Source organism: Glycine soja, chromosome 8 (genome assembly GCF_004193775.1).
Source record: "Glycine soja cultivar W05 chromosome 8, ASM419377v2, whole genome shotgun sequence".
NCBI lineage: Eukaryota > Viridiplantae > Streptophyta > Magnoliopsida > Fabales > Fabaceae > Glycine > Glycine soja.
Genome location: NC_041009.1, coordinates 43,390,322 through 43,413,369, shown reverse-complemented (window position 1 = coordinate 43,413,369; position 23,048 = coordinate 43,390,322). Strand labels below are relative to the sequence as shown.

The 23,048-nt window shown below is 37.7% G+C and overlaps 1 protein-coding gene and 1 pseudogene across 3 annotated transcripts; both read right to left on the bottom strand.

The window, feature by feature from the left end:
• Nucleotides 1-1,339: 1,339 nt before the first annotated feature.
• Nucleotides 1,340-2,368, bottom strand: LOC114424212 (annotated as a pseudogene).
• On the bottom strand, nucleotides 2,107-23,032 carry LOC114423375 (actin-related protein 2/3 complex subunit 1B-like). 3 transcript variants are annotated; one of them, XM_028390122.1, is made up of 15 exons: nucleotides 22,843-23,032; nucleotides 20,629-20,714; nucleotides 19,327-19,403; nucleotides 19,102-19,196; nucleotides 9,128-9,197; nucleotides 6,826-6,934; nucleotides 6,344-6,417; nucleotides 6,218-6,260; nucleotides 5,783-5,864; nucleotides 5,433-5,521; nucleotides 5,239-5,324; nucleotides 4,959-5,022; nucleotides 3,112-3,218; nucleotides 2,818-2,873; nucleotides 2,107-2,705 (listed from the first exon to the last, which is right to left on the bottom strand). In XM_028390122.1, the coding sequence occupies exons 1-15, from the start codon at nucleotides 22,910-22,912 to the stop codon at nucleotides 2,644-2,646; spliced, it is 1,170 nt and encodes a 389-aa protein (XP_028245923.1). In that variant the 5' UTR covers nucleotides 22,913-23,032; the 3' UTR covers nucleotides 2,107-2,643. The 3 variants fall into 3 exon arrangements, with proteins under 3 accessions (XP_028245923.1, XP_028245922.1, XP_028245921.1); XM_028390120.1 differs by having other exon boundaries at nucleotides 2,294-2,705; nucleotides 6,865-6,934; nucleotides 22,843-23,030; XM_028390121.1 differs by lacking the exon at nucleotides 19,327-19,403 and having other exon boundaries at nucleotides 22,843-23,027.
• Between the last annotated feature and the right edge of the window lie 16 nt (nucleotides 23,033-23,048).

Below are 23,048 nucleotides of genomic sequence, written 5' to 3'. Positions count from 1 at the left end.
AAATCAATTGAAACTCGAAAAGATCCATTTAAATAGTGGTGAATTAACTCTATTCTTTCATATCTTAATATTTATATTGATTTTATATTTTTTGTTATTTTCTCATATGGGATATGTTATTTTCTCTCTCTTCTTATTTTGACTTCTTCCAAAGATTATATATACTTTAAAACTTGGAACATTTGCCATATCTCTTTTAGTATTCTATATTTTGTTTGATATTTCATAAGACTGTCATGCACACCAATCCAACCCAACCTTCATCAAGCTTGTTGAGAAATAGATTGGATTGAGTTAAACTCATTTTTCTATTGAGTTGAAAATATTAATGCAACCCATTTTCTACAAAAATATTAATGCAATATATATAGTAGACAATGATGTTATCTAATATACTAGTAGACTAATACGGTACACACCCATTTTTATCTTTTAAATATTGCATTCCAGAAATTGGGAAAAAAAAAAAAATCCTTGCCACAGGAAAGTGTTTTTCCACTATATATATTGCATATATGATGTAGAGCAAAGCTATGAAGCATATACAACCTCCAGCACATTCAAGCCTTCAAGCACAAAAATGGTAACCATTGTGGCATCTTATAATATCACTCCAAATCAAGCAACTCCCGAGGATCCTTTATGGCTATCAGTTATTGAACAAAGTGGGTACCTAGGTCATGTACCCACTCTCTACATTTACAAAGCAAAACATAACTGCAACATCGATCATTGAGAGGATGAGGAACTTCCTTAGCAAGATTTTAGTTTACTACTATCCTCTAGCTGACAGATTGAGCTTGATAAAAAGTGGTCGAATGAAAGTGGATTGTGTTGATAATATAAACGAATTCTAAAGAAAGCGATCACACGCAAAAACAAAAATTTAATAAGATTCGATAAAGTTACTGTGTTTTCTTATTCATCAATAATGGAATTACATAAGAATATATAATTTCAGTTACTCATTCTTGAGGTCTAAGCAACACAGTAAATTTTAATAGTCTCTATGGTGCACTTTATGATAGATATTCGCATGTCCTATTTTCAAGGATATTAAACAATTCTAAATTTTAAGCAATATATGAACCACGTTGTTTGTAGTAGGCCCCGCATGAGAATTAAGAGGCTATGTTATTAACAGTTTGGTTTTAGTTCACCAAACTATTTTTCTTAGCAGTTTAGTTTTATACGAATGAACTTAAAAAACAATTCCAGTTTAGCTTTTATAAAACATTTCATTCATTTTTTTTATATTTTAATTCAATTTTGTTTTAAAGCAGTTTGATTTAAAATAGATGTTTGACACCCCAAAATCAAAGTATAGGAAAAAAACACATAATTATTCAGCATTTTCCCTCATGGATCAGTCTGCAATAACCACGAATTACAATTTACAACCTTGATGTAAATACATCCTCATAGAAGAATTTCTTAAAGAGATGCATATGTGCTATCTGGAAATACATTATCACAATCACAGAACCATCATTTTCTGGACTTCAAATAATAACCCCCCTATCAAACAGACACACATATCCCATAACAACATAATCAGGCTTTCCCCACCCAAAATCTGCTTCATAAAGTGGAATGCTCATCCAGCTTGTGATTTGAAGATTCGGATTCCCTGCAAATGGTGCATTCCTACGTTCTCCTTGTCCCGAGAATAAAGCCTTTATGCAATCCAATTGCTCCTCACCTAATACAATATCTAACTGTGACCTTATGTACTCATTTGTAAGCATTTCAATTGCTTCTCTTACTTTTTGGGCAGCATAGCTCAATGATTTTGATAAGATATCTCCAACACAACATTCGGGTGTAACTGTTGCTGCCAAAGCATTCCCAAAGTAAGTCCTAGGAAGAGGTGGAATTTGTCTGCTGCGAATATCACTGTTGAACCGAACTAGGGTTGGTTGTTTCTCATCAAGTTCACGAGCCTTAGATGCACATCTCCATATATGAGCAGCAATAGCTTCAAATCTACTATAAGGTCTTACTCTTGACCCTTCTTTCATGGGTTGGTCATTGGCCTTCTTTTTGAGCTTCCCCACTTGTCCTTGTGTTAGTTTCAGTAATACAACACATGTCTTCTTGTTTTGCTTAGCAGTGCTATCAGAACTTCCTAGTTTGAGTGGTAGTGGCTTCAGTTCTAGGTGATCAAAGCATGGTGCTGATGGAGAATGTTGTCGTATGACTCATATGAATCAAGTTAATCCGTATGTTTAAATTATACTTTCGTATCAAGTTCATCTGTACAAACCATACGGATCAACCACAAACTCGCGTATCTTCAACGTAGGATAATTTTGGAATTAACAAAAAATATTGTGTGCACAAGCAATAGAGCTGATGCACCTAGCATCACCCGAATATTATTGGTTACTAGTATATATGTTTTCCCGAGAGTCATTGCATGGAAAACAACCACCAAAAATATAGAAAAGGAGAATACGTTAACATCTAGTTACAGTTTATAAATCTAGGGGCTGATGATATCTGACACTTTCAAGCCTTGATTATAATGATTAGAGATCACTTCAATCCCTCATAACCAAATTAGTTTACAAGGTATAATGCTGCATGAGACAATCAGCTTCAGACACTTTACCACGAAGATGTGACAATTTACTGATGACCTTATAATTCCAACAGGTCTTGCTCGTTTTCCAAATCCCATACAACAATTCTTCCATCCAATCCTGTGGATTCAACGAGTAGGCATTAGCAAAAGCAGCCTACTTGAAACTAGCAAAGAACATTATCAGCACAAAAAATAACAAAAATTCAGTTGAACGACCACCCTCCACTAACCTGATGTACTGAAACGCCTTACCAATGTGCCATGATCCCCAAGAGGCATAATACAACTACAGGCCCAAAAATCAGCAAGTCATTAGCAGTTTATATGAACTTTAAGTTGCCTGAATCCCACTGTTAATGGAATCCATCCATTGTGTTGCACGTAGGAGCATAATAAATTGAACAGAACAATGGAAACCACTAACATATTGTTGAATTGAAAAAACTAAGCATTTTACAAAGAAAATATGTAACATAGCCGTTCACATTTTGAGAAAATATGGAGGTCATGAAGGAGATATATACTTTATACAGTTTTCGTGAACAGTTCCACGAGTTCTTGAAGTTTCAACTGCATCATTGCTCACTCCATGCTTTGATTGGCCATAAAACTTTCCAAATGCTTCAGAGAACTGATTAAAAGACAGAATTTGACAAATGAAGGAAAGTGTAAGCCTCCAGTTAATAACATAAAGAGGAATACTACATGACATAGCTGTACCAACAACTAATGACCTTGTGCCAACCTATCTAAAGCTTGATTTATCTGTCAAATTTCATATTACTGTATGAGTTTTAGATAATAAGAAAATATACTTGATTGCATTTTTTTGTCTAATGTGCAATTTGTCGCTCGCTAATTTTTTGTTCCCAAGCCTCAAAAAAGGGAGGGCTATGTTAGACTGTCGACAAATCAACATAAAACTTTTCAAAACCCCAAATATAGACCACTCACGACAGGTTATGTGTGCTAATGCTAGGTTGTTACCCAAAAGTAACACATTGTGTTGTTTGAGTATAGTATTAAATGAGTTTGAGTAGATACATGAGGAGAAGATGACAGAAAAGCAGTTAAGATGGCTTGGAAATGGGCAAAAAAGGTCCGTGGAGGCACTGATGGAGAAAGTAGATCACATTGGTTTTAGCCCTATGAAATAGCATTGAGAAATCAAAAAGAACATTGGAAGGAATAAATAAAAGAGATTTCATGATGAATATTATTGAGAATTTGGTTTTTACCAAACCTAATGGACTTGTGGGATTCATGTAGCTGACCTTACCTAATGGAATAAGGCTATTGTTGTTGTATTTAGTCCCTCTATTATAATTGCTACACTCAAATTCTTCTATCACTTTCTCTTTACTTAAAACCCTTAAATCCTTGTTTTTCACTTGAATAATTAGAGGTCTTGGACGAATTTGAGATAGAAAATTATTTAAAAGGAACAGAAAGTCAAAATTTTGGTTGAAATTTGAAATATTTTGTAGTGTGTGAGCTTAATATATTGAAAAGGGAAAATCTAGGATTTTTTTAACTTGGGGTGTGAGCTTAATAAATCCACGTAAAGAATCAGCATTATTTCATTGGACTACAGTTCTGAATTAAGATTAATGTCGATAATCTGTTAAGGCTTGTTTTAGAGCCTAGACAATGCTAACCACCAATTGAATCATGCTATGTCATATGTGCTACTGAAGATCAGAAAAAGTTTATCATAGTCCTTTTGACAATATGAGGTAGCTAGGCAGGTGTACGGGTGCTTTAGTCAATGATGGATCAGTTTATTTTCTATTGGACAATTTCTTTAGAACCAGTGATTTTGCTTTTACAAGATTAAAAAGGAAAAGTGATATGGAAACCTTAAAGCTATCTTCTGTTACAATTTACAATAACTACATTGTAATGTTCTAATTTTCAGCAGTAACTTAACCCTTCCATTTTAGAGGATTTATATCCTCTTCTAATTGTACCTTCCCATTTTCCATAAAATAAAATTTCATTTTCTTTAAAAAAATCTCAACTATATATTCTTATCCATGTATCATAGTAACTTTTTTTAATAGTTTGTGGGGTTCAGCTAAATGTTGTCACAACAAGAGTATCTTCATTAGACATCAAAATGGAAGTTATGGTCCCCTTGAGCTAACAGCATTACTTTTCCCTGACATTTCTCTTTGATCTTTCTAATTTGTCAAATCAAATGTGTTAAGGACATAGGAGGATCAGGAATTCTCTCTATATCAAGCTAGCCATGCTACAACTCCATCAGTATTTCAATGTTAGACATCAAGATTAATAATTGATTTCCAGCTGGAGATTCATGTTTCTCATGGCTCAATATTAAAGAATCTTTTGCAAGAAATTCAGTTACCTGTGAGCCATATCTTGATCCAGAAGATACTGCTTTCCGTTCTCCCAAATATCTGACAAAACTCCTAGAGAAAAAACACATCAAAAGAGAAGGGAAAATAAATGAGGAACCAAAATAATCACTTTTCTTCCATCTAGAAAGATAATTAAAAGTATCATTATTTAAAGATGAAAAGGCTCAATAATTCTAGCTCTACTAGTAGAAAGATTGCACACAAATTGGCCAAGTCACGTTGATAAGGCCAATCTAGGAAAACAGAAACATCTGAATTTGCACGTACCAAATTCCCCTTTCATCTGCGGCAAAAACCATTGGGTTACAATCAAATCCCACACCTATCACGTTTCTCTCAGAGACAAATAATACCTGAAAATGTCATACAATGATCCACCAGTTCCAAAAAATATCAGTAAATTATCCGAGAAAAGGCCATGGGAAACTAAAAAAGGTTAGACAGAGTGGATGCTGACCCACATCATGGAGCGGCAAATCACGGAACACAACATTTTGGGCCAAAGGAGAAGGACCAACATCATCGACAAAATATATCATAGAATTATGACCTGTATAATATCAACAAATACAGTTGGTCACAACTAAAAGACACAATAAATACAATGATTTCAAAAGCTCCCGTGATTTCAAGAAGTAAGATAAATAAACCAAATCTTTTGTGCACCATGAAAACCATACCAGCATGTTTATCTTAAATAATTCTTGACATCATAAAGAAGAAAAAATAAAAAATAAAAAAAAGCATTTAGCTTGCAGCCATAATCTAAGCCAACCAAGTGTAAACCAGCCAGAGGAGAGAATTTTCTCACCTACATACGCTAGAGTATTGCCACTTGGTGACCACTTGACTCCGAATGTCCAAGACGATGAGAGATCAAGCTGAACAATCAGCTGTTAGACAAGAAAGGTATTATAAGCAGATGCTACACTTATCCAGCAGGTGTTTTCATGTTATTTCTCTATTTTCTGCTGTTCTTTAGGAGATGGAGGAACAATTGTTAGCAAGAAAACTACTTAGAAACCACTATTCAGTTTGTGATTATAATCTTATACAAATCAATTCTTTTAGCCACATTCAGTCATTGATCAATATGCTAAATACTGCTGAAATATAAAAAATCAAGACATCAAGACCTTGACAAAGCTTTTTTTTTAAAATAATATCAGTTTCAACTTTACAATCAAAAACAGGTGAATAATATATCCATAAACAGGCTCTATTGCAATATGAATTAAAATAGAACCTCTCCAAATTTTGAATCTGATGAAGTACCCTTTTTCGAATCCCTGTGCCAAGTCAACATTTAAACTTGAATGATATAAAAATAAACGGAAAAAGTCAGCCCCATTCAGAGTTGCTTTTATCATACTTTGCATCAACGCCTTTTATAAAAGTGGAGAATACTCGGCATTTCCCATCTGTGGATGTTGTAGCAAGAAGAATCTGCGGTTAAAAGAAAAACAAAATAAAAACAAAGATGTGCATAGGGGTTTTTAAATCAAATAACAAATATATTTCAAAACACAATTATCTAAGATTTGATTCTGAAAATAAAATAATTTAACAGACCAAGACATTATCTGGGTGAAACAATAGAGGACACAATAGAAAACAGAGGATAAATAAATATTGTATATTTAAAATATTGATGATTACAAATAAATCATAATAGTAATCTACAAATATATCCATATAAAAAAATGATTTCAGAGAATTTTTCAACAAACCAAGCAAGTGCAACCTAACCTAGAGATGACTTGGTATACAAGAAAGGCTTTTAATAACTACTATAAAATAATAAAGAACACTTGGAATATATATCTCTATATATGTATTTGCATATGTATGTACGCATGCATGCATGTATGTATGTGAGAAAGTCAGGTTAACATTATCAGGATGCCAAGAAACACTTGTCACGGAAGAATCATGTCTTTTCCTGATAAGTTTGCTGACCCACCTGCAAAAAAGATACAATACATAAAATAATCAATGAATAAGAAAAGAAGTTTGAAATTTTAATGTTCCAATTACATTATCAACTATGGGTATCCATGGTAAGGTTGGGTTTGGGATTTTTTGGACCCAACTTGCTCATGAAAGCAGTAGATTGGACTGGGTCAAGTTAAGGTTAGGCTGTTAGGGAAATACTTTTTTTCCTTCAACCTGATCCAACCAACCCACTCATGAGTGAACTCATGGGTCTGTCATATATAATAAAAAAAAATTTACATGCTAATTGCTAAATTCATTACATAAAACAACTCTAAATAAAGTCAACATAAATCCCAAGTTCACTAGAAAGTAGCATACCCCATCAATTTGAATTATTAAATATTATCAAGGCTAACATCTATGAACGCGTTAAGAACATGAACCAGATCAAAGACACCTGTCATTTGGGGGGAGAGTGACACTCATAAATTCAGTGCTAACATCTATTCCTATTTATTTTTTCTCATTTTTCAGGGTGCCCAAAAAAGTGGTGAACAAGTTAACAAGGTTGCAGAGGAATTTTCTATGGGGGGGAGTGTCGGAGCAAAACAAAATAGCTTGGATCCGGTGGGAAACGGTGTGCTTGCCAAAAGAAGATGGAGGTTTGGGGGTCAAAGATATTAGCTCGTTTAATTTATCTTTGTTGGGAAAATGGAAATGGAAGCTTTTTCAGAATCAGGGGGAGTTGTGGGTCAGGGTAATAGAATCAAAGTATGGCGGGTGGAGGAATTTGAGTGAAGCAAGGTCAGCCAATAATGAATCTACATGGTGGAGGGACTTGAAGATTGTAGATCAGCATCCTCAACAGGGTCAATTGCTAAATAATTCGATAGCGTGGAAGGTTGGACGTGGGGATAAATTTAAATTTTGGGAGGACACTTGGTTAGGGGAAGATAACAGATTACTAGAGAAATACCCTAGGCTCTATAGTATATCTGTTCAGCAAAATTATTTCATTCAGCAAATGGGAGAATTCAAAGATTCAGGGTGGGAATGGGACTTCAAATGGCGGAGACCGTTGTTCGACAATGAGATAGATATGGCAGTATCATTTCTACAAGAACTTGAGGGGAACAGAATTCGGTCCCACAGGGCTGACCAGTGGGTTTGGGTGGCAGATTCTAGTGGCCAATATACGGTTAGGAGTGCCTACAATGTGCTTAGAGAGGACTTATTACAGGAGGACCAGGACGGAGAGTTCAAGGAGCTATGGAAGGTGAAGGTTCCATCTAAAGTAATTGTGTTTGCATGGAGGTTACTCAAAGATAGGCTACCAACAAGAGACAATTTGAGGAGAAAGCATGTGGAGCTACAAGATTTTATGTGCCCTTTCTGCAGAACAATAGAGGAGAGTGCAGGTCATTTGTTTTTTCACTGCAGCAAAGTGTTTCCTATATGGTGTGAAATGCTGTCCTGGGTAAATCTGGTGGGTGTCTTTCCACATCACCCAAGACATCATTTTCTTCAGCACATATATGGAGCATTTGAAGGAATACAGCTGGACAGATGGAAGGGGTGGTGGCTAGCATTAACATGGACTATTTGGAAGCACAGAAATAGTATAGTTTTCTCCAATTCTGCCTTCAACGCAAATAAAGTGGTGGATGATGCAGTATTTCTGTTATGGACTTGGCTCAAAAATTTTGAGAAGGATTTCACAACCCACTATAATCAGTGGTCATCAAATCTATCTGAAGGATTCTTCCGCAGAAGAGGATTTGAATCTAGGTTCAATAATTGTATTAGTCTTATAATATGAAACTTATTCTGGTCTGCAACCAAATTGTTATGGTGCTGAACTAGACTAGAATCTTAGCTTGTAATTCTAGTACCTCTGGTACTTTGCTAATATATATATACTTATTTTGGCTGATCAAAAAAAAAAAAAGAACATGAACCAGATATTCCAGTAATAGAAGATATATATTGTGGGGCACTAGATGCCTTGTGAACCAGTTAAAACAATCCTTCACATGTTAGATTATTTGACTCAACATGCTATTGTCTAAACTCTAAACACACCTTTAAACAGCCAAGTCTGAAACTACAGTCTAAGCAGATCTAAGGTGAATCTAGAATACAAAAACTAGACATAACCATTATATTGCCAGGATGCAAATGAACTTAGGAAATCAAGTACAAGGAAACACTGACAGACCAGTTGTTCTCCTGCTCATAGTAGCATATACAAACAGTTTTGGCTCCACTTCCCACTGCAAATTTGTTTTCTGCCAAAACAGAATTTGGAAATGCATCAGAGCTATATAACTTTTAACAACAATTTCACAAAATAATTAACAAAAAATATTTAGCCAATTATTCTGGAAAAACCAAAATAAGAAAAAGGATATTACAAAGAAGGAGCAAGCACCTGAGTAGGGAAGGGCAAAAGTGGCCCAGTGGAGGATCAAACCTCCAATATGGTAAAAATTTGACAAATAAAAAATTGCACCAGAAATGCATGACAAGGGAATAACTAGAGTTAGCTTATGATAGCCTCTTAGCCATCATAACATCTTCCAACACAGGCCCTAAGTGTAATCCAACAGTAGAGGGTGAGGAAGGAAGGAGAGATTTCACTCCTACACATTTGCTTTAAATTCTGAGATGACTCAGACACCAAAAATATGCATGTCTAGTTCTAGAAGGCAGACACTACTCATAACTTTCGGATTAATTATTTGCCCTTCATAAATTTTCGTGAATATATAATCGTATCCTCACTTAATATAGGAGCATATTTACTTGATAGACTGATTTTCCTTCTTCTATGTATAGAATTAACTTCAGTCTATTATACTGCTATAGTTAACTGACTAGAGTCAGTTGACAGTTACATCTGTGTAACTGCCTATATAAACTGAGGTGTAACCTTTTTCTCATTGGGTTGAATAATACTTCACTTCACCTCAATTCTGTAAGTGATATTTTCTCTCTCTCTCTCAGATTTCTATATGGTATCATAGAGCTCTGTTTTCGATCTTCATGGCTTCCGCTTCTGCTCCTCCTCCTCCTCCTCCGCCAGGGAACGGTGGCTCTCTGCTAGGTTCTTCGGCGGTTACCACTGCGAAGGAGTTTTTGCACTCCATTTCACAAAACCTTACCAATTCCAATTATCTCCTTTGGTGTCAACAGGTTGAACCTGTTCTCAAAGGACATCATCTTTTTCATCTTCTCACTCAACTGCAAATTCCGCCTGAACATCTCACCATTGCCGATCGTGATGCTGGTGTTGAGTTTTTGCTTTGGGAGCAACAGGATCAGCTCCTTCTGTTGTGGCTTGAATCCACTATTTCTGCCGCAGGGCTTCCGCGGCTTGTCAGTTGCAAAACTGTGTGCCATCTTTGGGACAAGCTTCACATGCACTTTCACTCTATTGTTCGTGCGAAAAAGCAGCAACTCCGCAATGATTTACGTACATTTTTCTGAACAATAGTTCTATTTCTGACTATTTGTTTCAAATTCAAACAATTATTGATTCTCTCTCGTTGATTGACGAGCATGTGTCTGAATCCGATCATGTTGACATCGTTCTTGATGGTTTACCAGATGAGTTTGAGTCGCTCATCACTTCTGTGAGTGGCAAGTTTGAGTCGCTGTCTATTGATGAAGTTGCGACTCTCCTATTGGTTCATGAGACTCAAATCGCTCACAAGAAACCACAAGCCTCATCCGTTGCTTCGATTAATCTTGCAGAAGGAGCAAAACCTAATTTTAGCCCCAATTTAGTGCACCAGGATTCTCATCCTTAAGCTTATGTTGCTCAAGGTTCTGGCTCATCATCGTATTCTGGCACGAACTATAATAATCCCAATGGTGGAAATAGGTACGTTAACGCCAGGGCTGGCCATGGTGACGGTGGCAGCAGCAGCCAGAATTTTAATCGCGGTGGTCACAATGGTGGCCACAGAAGAGGTCGATTTGCTTATATCCAGTGCCAAATTTGCCATAAATATGGTCATGAGGCTTCTTACTGTCATCATAGGCACAATGATGATTATGTTCCTACTCAGCCTATGGATTATCCCAGTCAGTATCCTGATCAGAATCAATCTCAGACCTCTCTGTTAACTCCAATCAGAACCAGTTCAGAATCAGAACACTAATTCCCATCAGACACAGCAATCCCATCAGTCTCAGTACAATCAGTACCCTCAAAACACTAATTTTCCTCAAGCCAATCTGACAAGTGTTCCTCCAGTCCCTTCTTCAAGTTGGTATCTTGATTCAGGGGCCTCTCACCATGTCACAAATGTTTCTCAGAATATTCATCAAACCATTCCCTTTGAAGGACCAGATCAAATTGCAATTGGTAACGGTCAAGGTTTAAATATCAACTCTTCAGGTTTATCCTCCTTCTCATCTCCTTTTAATCCCAAAATTCGCTTGTTCTTCATAAACTCCTGTTTGTTCCTCCCATTACCAAAAATTTAATCAGTGTCAATCAATTCTGTAGGGATAATTCTGTATTTTTTGAGTTTCATTCTGAATTCTGTTTGGTCAAATTTACTTGGCTTTATTTGTTGAGAAATAAATCTGAGACTCTTGATCTGTTCAAACAGTTTCAAATTTTAGTTAAAACTCAAATTAATTTACCTATAAAAGCTGTTCAGTCTGACTGGAGGGAGAGTATAGGCCCTTTACTAAATTTCTTGCAGAACTTGGTGTGCAACACAGATTGATTTGTCCCCACACTCATCATCAGAATGGAGTTGTCGAAAGAAAGCACAGACACATAGTTGAAACTGCCCTAACTATGTTATCTCAAGCCTCTATGCCTCTTGAATACTGGGACCATACTGTTCCTTCTGTTGTGTATCTTATCAATCGCCTTCCATCATCCTCTATTAATCAAGACATGCCTTATCAGCGATTGTACAACAGACTCCCAGATTATAAGTTCTTGAAAGTGTTTGGATGTGCTTGTTATCCTCCTTTACGACCCTACAATCAGAATAAACCTCAACCGAGGTCTCAGGAGTGCCTTTTTGTAGGTTATTCTCTCTCACACAAGGGTTACAAGTGCATGGCTGAAGATGGAAGGATGTATATTTCAAAGGATGTGATATTTGATGAGTTGACCTTTCCTTTTCCTAGGCTGTTTGGAGAACCAGACTCAATATCCTCAACTACTGCTGTTGTTTCTTCCTCTCAACAAACCTTAACAGTTCTGTCTACACTTCCAACAGGAGTCACTCCTCCCACTCTTGACAACCCTACTCCTGCAGAAAAAGAGGTTAATGATTCCTCACCAGCTATTTCAACTTCAGTGGGAGCAATTTCTGTTTCAGATTCTGACTCTCAGCCAGCTCCAGCAGCAGCACCCACTGTAGCAGCTCCCACTCCAGCAGTTCTTGTCAGACCTAATAACACTCATCCTATGTGCACTCGAGCCAAGGTTGGTGTAGTTAAACCCAGGTTGCAGCCTACTCTTCTTTTAGCTCATGCTGAGCCCAGATCTACAAAGTCTGCTCTTTCTAATCCAACATGGCTGGCAGCTATGAAAACTGAGTATGAGGCCTTGATGAAAAACGGTACTTGGTCTCTCACTGCTCTTCCTTCCAATAGGTCCCTTGTGGGTTGCAAATGGGTTTTTCGAGTCAAAGAAAATCCTGATGGCACTGTAAGTAAATACAAAGCCAGACTAGTGGCTAAAGGCTTTCACCAGCAACCTGGTTTTGACTACAATGGGACATTTTCTCCTGTAGTCAAACCAGTTATTGTCAGAATTCTTCTTTCTCTTGCTGTCACTCACAAGTGGAGTCTTCAGCAGTTAGATGTCAATAATGTTTTTCTCAATTTGTTCTTGAAGAGGATATCTACATGAGTCAGCCCCCTGGATTTGAAGACTCCAACAAACAGCTTGTGTGTAAGTTGCACAAGGCAATTTATGGTCCCAAACAAGCTCCTAGAGCTTGGTTTGATAAACTAAAGGCCACTCATCTTCGGTTTCAGTTCAGGTCCAGCAAGTGTGATCCCTCCCTTTTTGTTTACACTGATTCCAAAAATACTGTTATCTACATGCTTGTGTGTGTAGATGACATTATTGTCATCGGGAACAATCCTATATTCATCAAGTCCTTTAGTCACCAAACTCAACACTGAGTTCTCACTCAAAGACCTGGGGAATCTTGACTATTTTCTGGGAATTGAAGTCAGACCTCAGCCCAATGGTGCTCTTATTCTGACTCAGTCTAAGTACATTAGAGATTTATTGGGAAAAACAAAAATGGATGAGGCCAATCCTATTTCTTCTCCAATGGCTGGAGGCTGCAAGTTGACTAAGTCAGGGTATGAGCCTTTCCCTGACCCCACTCTATACAGGTCTATTGTGGGAGCCTTGCAGTATGCCACCATCACTCGACCTGAAATCAGTTTCTTTGTTAACAAAGTCTGCTAGTACATGTCAGATCCATCAGAACACCATTGGGCAGCAGTAAAACGAATTCTCAGGTATCTACCTGGTACTGTCAACTTTGGTTTGAAGTTTCTCCCTCCCTCTACTGGTTCACCTTTACAGTTCATGCTTACTGTGATGCTCACTGGGCATCTGATCCTGACGACAGAAGGTCAACTTCTGGTGCAGCCATCTTCTTTGGCTCAAATTTAGTTTCTTGGTGGTCAAAGAAACAGTCTGTTGTTGCAAAGTCCAGTACAGAGGCTGAATATCGCAGTCTAGCCTTAGCCACAGCAGAAGTCACATGGATTAGGTCACTGCTGTCTGAACTGCACATCACTCTCCAGTCATCTTTTGTGACAATCTGAGCACTGTTGCTCTTGCTCACAATCCTGTTATGCACTCTCTAACCAAGCATATGGAACTGGATCTATTCTTTGTAAGAGAAAAAGTTTTGGAGAAGCAACTTCAAGTGGTTCATGTTCCTGCTATTGGTCAAAAGGCTGATATTTTGACAAAGGCTTTGACTTCTTCCAACTTTTCTACTTACAGATCCAAGCTCAGTGGCTGAAAATTTCACTTCCAACCTCTCATGAGCTTGCGGGGGGGTATAGGAGTATATTTACTCGATAGACTGATTTTCCTTCTTCTATGTATAGAATTAACACTTGAAACTAAAGGAGTGAAAAATACCCTCCTTTCCCTCTTAGCTTTTTTTTTAAATTCAAAAGGTTACATATATATAAAATACAATAGAGAGAGAAGGGCAATGACAGTGACAACTCACTGCTGCCCTTCTGAACAAGCTTACCAACTAAGCTACCAAATGTAGATACAAATACAAAAACATTCAACACTCCCGCTCAAGCTGGAGCATATAAATCATAAGCACCAAGCTTAGAACATATAGCCTGAATTCTGGGTCTTCTTAAGGCCGCTGGCTGATCATTTGAACCAATAAGCTCAGTGACAATCTCCTTGGACAGAATCTTCTCTCGAATGAAATGACAATCAATCTCTATGTGCTTAGTCCTTTCATGAAAAATTGGGTTTGAGACAATATGAAGAGCAGTCTGATTATCACAATACAACTTCATTTGCAACTCTTCACAAAACCTCAATTCCTGCAGAAATTGTTTAATCCACATGAGCTCACAAGTAACCATAGTCATAGATCAATATTCAGCTTCTGCACTGGACCGAGCGACAACTGTCTGTTTCTTGCTTTTCCAAGAAATAAGATTTCCTCCAATGAAGACACAATAGTCTGATGTAGACCTTCTATCCATGGGACAGCCAGTCCAATCAACATCACAATATCCCGATAGTTGGGTATTACCCCTGTCTTCATACAACAACCCTTGACCAAGAGCCTTTTAACATATCTCAGAATACGCATGACAACATTCCAATGGTCCAGATGAGGATTCTGCATAAATTGGCTAACCACTCCCACAGCAAAGGAGATATCAAGTCTGGTAATGGTAAGGTAAATGAGTTTTCCCACAAGTCTCCTATATCTCTCGGGGTCAGGATAAACTTTCCTTTGATCTGCCATGAGCTTCAGATTCGGATCCATAGGGCTCTCAACAGGTCTACAATTCTACACACCTGTTTCTTCTAAAATATCAAGAGCATACTTCCTCTGAGAGATCACCACACCATCTCCTGATTGAGTCACTTCAATGCCAAGGAAATACTTCAAAGAATCCAGATCTTTGGTCTGGAAATGACTGAATAAGTGCTCTTTTAGCTGGGTGATCTTAGTAGTATCATTCCCTGTAATCACTATATCATCAACATAGACCATTAGATAAACACATTTTCCAGGAGATGTATGACAATAAAATACAGAATGATCAGCTTCACTCCGTTTCAGCCCAAACATTTGAACAACATGACTAAATTTATCAAACCAAGCACGAGGAGATTGTTTCAACCCATAGAAAGATCGGTGAAGCTTACTCACAAGACCATACTCCCCCTGAGCAACAAATCCAGGAGGTTGCTCCATATAAATATCCTCCTCAAGATCACCGTGGAGGAAGGCATTTTTAATATCAAGCTGATAGAGGGGCCAGTGACGAATAGCAGCCATAGCAAGAAACAGATGAACAGTGGTGAGTTTGGCTACAGGAGAGAAAGTATCACAATAATCAATGCCATATACCTGCGTATAGCCCTTAGCCACCAAGCGAGCCTTAAGCCGATCAACCTTACCATTGGGCCCAACTTTAACAGTGTAGACCCATCTACAACCCACAGTGGTCTTACCAAGAGAAAGAGGAACAAGCTCCCAAGTACCATTATTTTCAAGGGCTTGCATCTCATCAATCATAGCCTGTCGCCAGCCAGGATGATCAAGTGCCTCACGGACAGTGGAAGGAATAGTAAGGGAGGACAATGAGAAAACAAAGGAACTGTATGAAGGAGACAAATGGTGATAACTTAAGAAATTATAAATAGGATGAGGATTACGAGTAGAGCGAGTACCTTTCCTGATGGCAATGGGCCAATGTGAGTCAGAATGAGAAGAAGAAGTGGAAGGATCCATGAGTGGAGGACTGGTTAAAGAAGAACGAGAGTCACGAGGAGAAGCTTCAGGTACTGGAAATCCAATCTGTGTTGTCCTGGGTTGATCTGTAATCAAAGGTGAAGATACAATTTCAGGTGAATTTGGTGAGGAGGATGGAACAACACTGACATTTTGGTTTGAGTCATCTAGAGGACAAGGAGAAGGAATAGGAAGGACTTCCTGGAGAGACGAAGAATGGTCTACGGAGGGTGAGAAGAAGGGTGTGTCTTCAAAGAAGGTTACATCTGCAGACATGTAGTATCGTCTCATGGTTGGAGAATAACATTTGTAACCTTTTTGAAGACGAGAATAACGCAAGAAGACACATTTGACTGACCTAGCAGAGAGTTTGTCTAAACCAGGAGACAAACCATGGACAAAACAGGTACAACCAAACACTTTAGGAGAGACATGAAATAGTAGATCATGAGGAAAGACAATTGAGTGAGGGATTTGATTTTCAAGAGAAGAAAAGGGCATCCTATAGATTAGGAAACAAGCAGTAAGCACTGCATCTCCCCAATGGTGTGTAGGAACATTTGAATTTAGCATTAGGGAACGTGCAGTTTCAAGAAGATGACGATTTTTCCTTTCTGCTATGCCATTTTGTTGTGGTGTGTGAGGACATGTAGACTGATGTAGAATACCTTTGGAAGACAAAAAATAAGAAAGGTCATGAGAGAAATATTCTTTAGCATTGTCGCTCCTGAAAATTTTAATTGTTTTTCCAAATTGATTCTCAATCTCATTGTAGAATAACACGAATATAGACAAAAGTTCAGATCCGTCTTTCATTAAATAAACCCAAGTACATCTGGAGAATTCATCAATGAAGGTTACAAAATATCGAAAACCAAACTTGGTCCCCAAATATCAAAATGAATGGTAGAGAAAGCTGAGTTACATCTTTGTACAGTTTGAGGAAATGACGACCTGACATGTTTTCCTAGTTGACAAGACTCACAATCTAAGACTCGAAGATTCTTGAGACTAGGAACCATCATCTTCAGTTTTGGTAAACTTGGGTGACCTAGACGATCATGCAAAGGTTTGGGCTTTGAGATTGCAAAACAAGCCCTAGGTGGACTGGATTCCAAGTAGTAAAGTCCTCGTGATTCATGTCCTTCTCCAATCAGTCGCCCCGTCCCATGTTCTTGAATAACAAACGAATTAGCAGTAAAGGTTACTGAACAATTTAACGAACGAGTTAACTGACTTAATGAAATTAGATTATAGGGACACTGAGGAATGAATAACACAGAATTCAATTTCAGAGAAGGAGATAAAGAAACTTGACCACTTCCTTGAGACGCAACCTTTGAACCATTGGTTACAGTAACAAGGTGAGGAATTTTTGGAAAAGAGAAGGATGAAAAGGAGGACTTATTACCAGAAATATGATCAGAGGCACCTGAGTCGAGTATCCAAGGACTAGAACCTTCAATGGATTGAGAGATACAAGCTGTTGAAAAACATGGTACAGATGAGGCTTGAGCTTGGTTGCTGGGTTTCTCGGATTTAAGCTTCAAATACTCCTGATACTCCTCATCAGAAAATCTAGACTCTATCTTCTCTGATCTAGAGACCTGTGCGACCTTGTCGGGAAACCCATGCAACGAATAACAATTCTCTTGGGTGTGACCCATCCTCTTGCAATAAGTGCAATGAGGACGTCCACCCCTTCCACTGCGACCTCCTCTGTTGTTGCAGTTGCCTCCTCTTCCTCGAGACGCGACCATGGCTAACGTCTCCACACCATCGACATGATTCTCATCCTTCAATAAATGAGGCACGCGGAGAAGTCTAGTGATGAGGGAATCCATAGATGGAACTTGGTCCCCAGCAAGTACTTGATCACAAACATGATCAAAGTCTGAATGTAGGCTCCTCAGAATAAGGACCATGTAGAACTTGTCAAGTTTCCTGTTCACTTCTTCCAATGAATCAGCTACAAGGAACTTTCTCAGCTCTTCCACGGCAGCCCGAGCCTTACCCACATGAGCGATCATGTCATGACTAGTTTGCTTGAGGGTTGTAACCTTCATGGTTGCGTCAAACAGACTTTGAATATCATTGGCAAAAATTTCCTGGGCCTTCTTCCAAAAAGAACGACACGTTTTAAAGGACCTAAGAATTTCCAAAATATCTGGCTCAACTGACTGCCATAATACAGCGCAGAGCTGATAGTCAAGCTTCTCCCATTCAGGTCTCTTGTCATTTGGAACGGAATCGGAAGCTTTCTCCAAGTGGTCATGATGTCCTTGACCGAGAAACCAAAGTTCCACGGAAGCAGCCACAAGGGATAATTCTTCCAGTTCAGCTTAGCAGTAGTGATGGTCGGAGTCCCGGAGAAGGAGAAAATAGGTCCAGAGGCAGCCATTTTGACCCACAAGATGAAACCCTAAAGGGGTAAAAAGGAGAGAAGAGAGGGGTGATACGTTCCAGGCGAAAAAACTCGAAACTGAGGGCTGGAATAGACTCAGAAGAGGCCAACGAACAGAATGGTGGCGGCACGGCACAGTTCCGATGACAGCACGGCGGCGCGTGGGCTTCACGCGCCGGAGGACGCGCATGAGAAAGGCGGCGCGTGGCAGCTCCTTTGGAGGCGCAACTTCTAGGGGTAAGTCACGCTTTTCGAGGCGATCCTAATCCTGGTCTCGCCGGAGAAAACTGGCCGGAGATGGCCGCAGCGGACGGCGGCGGACGAACCCGCTCTGATGCCAACTTGAAACTGAAGGAGTGAAAAATACCCTCCTTTCCCTCTTAGCTTTTTTTCAAAATTCAAAAGGTTACATATATATAAAATACAATAGAGAGAGAAGGGCAATGACAATGACAACTCACTGCTGCCCTTCTGAACAAGCTTACCAACTAAGCTACCAAATGTAGATAAAAATACAAAAACATTCAACATTAACTTCAGTCTATTGTACTGCTGTAGTTAATTGACTAGAGTCAGTTGACAGTAGAGTTAGTTGACAGTTACATCTGTGTAACTGCCTATATAAACTGAGGTGTAACCTTTTTCTCATTGGATTGAATAATATTTCACTTCACCTCAATTCTGTTAGTGATATTCTCTCTCTCTCTCTCTGAGATTTCTATACTTAAGAAGAGAATAATATAGGAAGGAACTGAAACATGACCAGATGCTTCATACCTTTTGGACTCCATTCAACACAAAGGGCAGCACGGTTTAGTCTAAGGATAACAAGAGTTGGCACCCATTCTGATCCTTCAAGGTTCCAAACATATCTACAAAGACCAAATGGTTTGTAACTTAATTTGTTATTATGTATTGTGTATATATAAAAGAAGATGATGCTAAAAAGTCACCAAGACCTAGGGTGATAAGTCTAATGTTCTAAATCATGCAGGCACTCACGAATTCCGATCATGGGATGCAGTAACTATTCTATTTGATCTTGCACTCCAGTCTATCCCAGAAATTACCTGGTCATGCTGAGAAATAAGCCAAGAAATTACTTAGAAACTATTCACGAAGTCTCCAACCAAATTAGTTAATCCATTATATAGAAAAATGGAATGAATCAATATATTATTGGCATCAAGGTTGTCCAAGTGCATGTTTACTCATAGGATCTGACAATCCTATGATTATTTATTTATTTCGATAAGCGAAGAATTGTTTAAGATACAAAGCAAAAATGAATATTTTGATATTTATTTATTGACTTGATACAAAGCACCGAGATACATGTATAAATAGATACAAGGCACAAGAGAAAAAAGGAAAGAATTATCCTGAATCTAGAAGGGAAAAACCTGATATACTATGATCTAGAAAAACTTCTTCAAATACAAAAAATATACATCCATAATAACTATTGGAAAAAACCCAAGTCTCACATCAGGAGATAAGGCCAAGATAGAATATATAAGTGAGGGACAACCCTCACCCAATGAGCTAGCTACATTTTGGGGTTGAGTTAGGCTCAAACTCACATTCTAAGAATAGCAAATAAATCAGAACATAACCTATGACAATCACCCATAATCTCACATAATCGAAACATCTCCAACATTAACACAAAGGAACTTATGGGGATCCTTTGGGGCAAATCCAATCTCTGCCAAAAATACAAAAGAAATTATTCCATAGAAAAGAGATTGCAGAGCAATCCAAAAAAAAAAATTAGAAGCATTTTTCAGAAATCAGTTTTGTTGAATTAGTAGACTTCGGTATATGGTGAAAGTATGAAAAATGAGAGAAATTCCAAATACGGAGAACAATGGAAATAGGTTAATTTATGTATTTTGAACTAAATTAAAAACTAGGTAAGCTTCACATAAGTGTATTATATAGGCAGTTGACTCAACTAACTATAACAAACACATTAACTGAATATAACAAACAAAGCCCAATGCAACTTCAGTGATTGATCAGATGAGTACATGAGTTCATGGACAAAGAATCAAATGCTACTGGACTCAGATAGTTCATAAAACAGTATGATATACACTAAAAATATAAGTATAACTTATTGCCAAAAAAATTGCATTCATTCTTACTGCCTGCCCAATCACTTCTGACAATCTAAATTAACTTTATAAGCACCAAAAAGACCAGTTTTGAATATCTTCTACTGTGACCACATCCAGAGGCAAGAGTAAGAATTAATAACATTCTTTTAATTGAGAAACAAGAGAAATACTAGCAGAGTACCTTTTGAAGAACATACACCTTTTCCCATTTGTCTTCAACCAACCTATAGATGTGCACTTCATTATTGTTTGGGCATAAAGCAACCACTACAGAAGGAGAAAAATATATTATAATATTTGAAGAATTAAGAAAAGCAGCAATAACATGACATAAAGACAATAAAAATAAAAAAGAATTATTATTGTAAGCCAGCCCCATAAACTGTACCTTTTATCTTGAGTATGTAAAATGATACATGAAATGTTCAAATGTTAGCCCATCATATTCATAAACCAGCAAAACTCCCAAAGATGATGTTAGTAATTTAAAATAAAATAAAACAAAACAATCAAAGACATCCAAATTATTTCCACTGTTAGATGAGCTTTACAACAATTATGTCTAGAGGCAAAATCATCAATTTGGTCCAAAACAACAACTTAAAATAAATTTCCTAGTATTAACACGTGGCCAACAAGCAACTAAATATCAGAAAGTATTCAAACTATAATTTTTGCTAATTGAAATCATACTTCCAAGTTCAAACATGCTTTGATTACACATTTCAGGAACATGTCAATCTTGGATAGTAGCACAAAGTGGACGACCCCAAAAATGCTATAGTGGGATAGTAGATAACATAGTTAATAATTTATATTATACACATAAGTACTCAAAAATAAAAAATAAAAATATTCAAATCAAATACATTCATAATTAATAAGTCACAGTCAAAAGAATAGGGCAGTAGTGGGTTGAGTAACAGAACAGCGGGTGATCAAGGTCAACAGAGTGTGAGCGGATGGGCTGCATAGAAGTGCATTGAGGTAGCAAGAGACTCCGGAGACCAGAAATACTGCCAGCAATCAGAGGGCTTGAGCTCATGAGGGTGGAGAGAAAGCCATAGGCTTGCTTAAAACAATAATGACTGGAAAGGAACAAAGATGAGTTTTCAATAATAGGTTACAAAAAGTCAGAAAATGGAGCAAAATGGGTTTTTACGCTCCATGTGTATTAGCAGTGAGAATGGCGGCGATTTTGGCTGCAAATTGCAATGCGACACACATGATGTTAAAGTGCTTCACAAACTGAAATTCATTGCAGCTGGAGGCCTGGTGGGGCTATCATGCTGGTATAGTCCACGATCAAATCAATAACAATATTCATGAATCACATTTGATTTAGTCAAGGAAAAAAATGATATCTAAGGCCAATATACATGGCAAAAGCTCCATCTAGGTTTCATAGATTTTCAATAAATGTCATTCATTTAAAAGGAGGAAAAAAGTGGAGTTGGGGGCAATAAAATGGAAAGAAATAAAGAAAAACCATGAGATATATAACAATTGAATAACACCTACATAATTAATGAAGGCCTTGGTTTTAAATTGCAGTCATGGTTGCGGTTATATTGCGAGAAAATGCAGCTAATGCGGCTACAATTGCGGTTGTGGAACGCTATTTAAAACCATGATGAAGGCCTTCATTCCTTCTCGTTGAGCTAGATATGTTTGGATGTATGAGATAGAAATGGAAGGGAAGGTTTTAAGTAAAGCCTCCTCTTGTTTGGGAGTTTTGTAAAATTAAGGAAATAGGAAGAGGGTTTATCACGTGAACCTCCAAAACTCCCCCTTTATAAACATTTTTTAAGGCACACTAATTTGGAGGATTTCAAACATCCAAACAAAGGGAACAAAACTTATTAATCAACCTCCTAACTTCTCCCCTTCCCTTCTTGTCCGAAAATTTCACAATGCACAAAACACATATGCATTGTTATCCTACGCTCTTCTTCAATACATCCTAGACTATAGTTTACAATAATATAATCACTTCTATTTTCCCCCCTTAGATAATCACATTCTCCCACAATTACAAAACAGACTAGTTTGTACAAAATTCAAATCAAATTCAAAACAGAAACGAAATTACTCAAACAGATTATCTAAACAATCAAACAAGTTACACATCATTCCTAGACGATTAAACACACCAACATCAACAATATTCCAAGTATTAAGGATCCAATCAAAATCGCATCTACAAAAGCGAAAAACCTCCACAATCCATCAATGAACAAAAAAAAGTACAATATTGAAACCACCGTCGAATCGGATTTCCTAAAACTCGTAAAAGAAAAAAGAAAAAAGTGAAAGGCCTGTTCTATTCTCTCTGGAAACAGTAAAATTTTCTCGGATTCCAAACGAAAAAAGACGAGAGAGAGAGAGTAATCACTGGATTGGTCAGGGCTCCAAGCGTGGCAAGTGATGCATTGCGCGAATTGATGAACCGCCATCACCGCCATTTTCTTCTTGAACGGAACAGAGTGAGATCTGGTGAACGGTTGGGTGTGCAAAAGAGACTGAGACAACAACAACAAACACTGTTGAGTGCATGGCGTGGCGTGTCGTGTCAAGGAGACCAAATTTAGTATGTTTTTT

Excerpts from the sequence above, each read along its gene's own strand:
- LOC114423375 (XM_028390122.1), bottom strand. The coding sequence starts at position 22,912 with ATGGCGGTGATGGCGGTTCATCAATTCGCGCAATGCATCACTTGCCAC. Across the intron at positions 19,404-20,628 it reads AGGTGTATGTTCTTCAAAAG|CATGACCAGGTAATTTCTGG; the intron begins GTACTCTGCTAG and ends CTTATTTCTCAG. Across the intron at positions 3,219-4,958 it reads GATCAAGATATGGCTCACAG|TTCTCTGAAGCATTTGGAAA; the intron begins GTAACTGAATTT and ends TCTTTTAATCAG.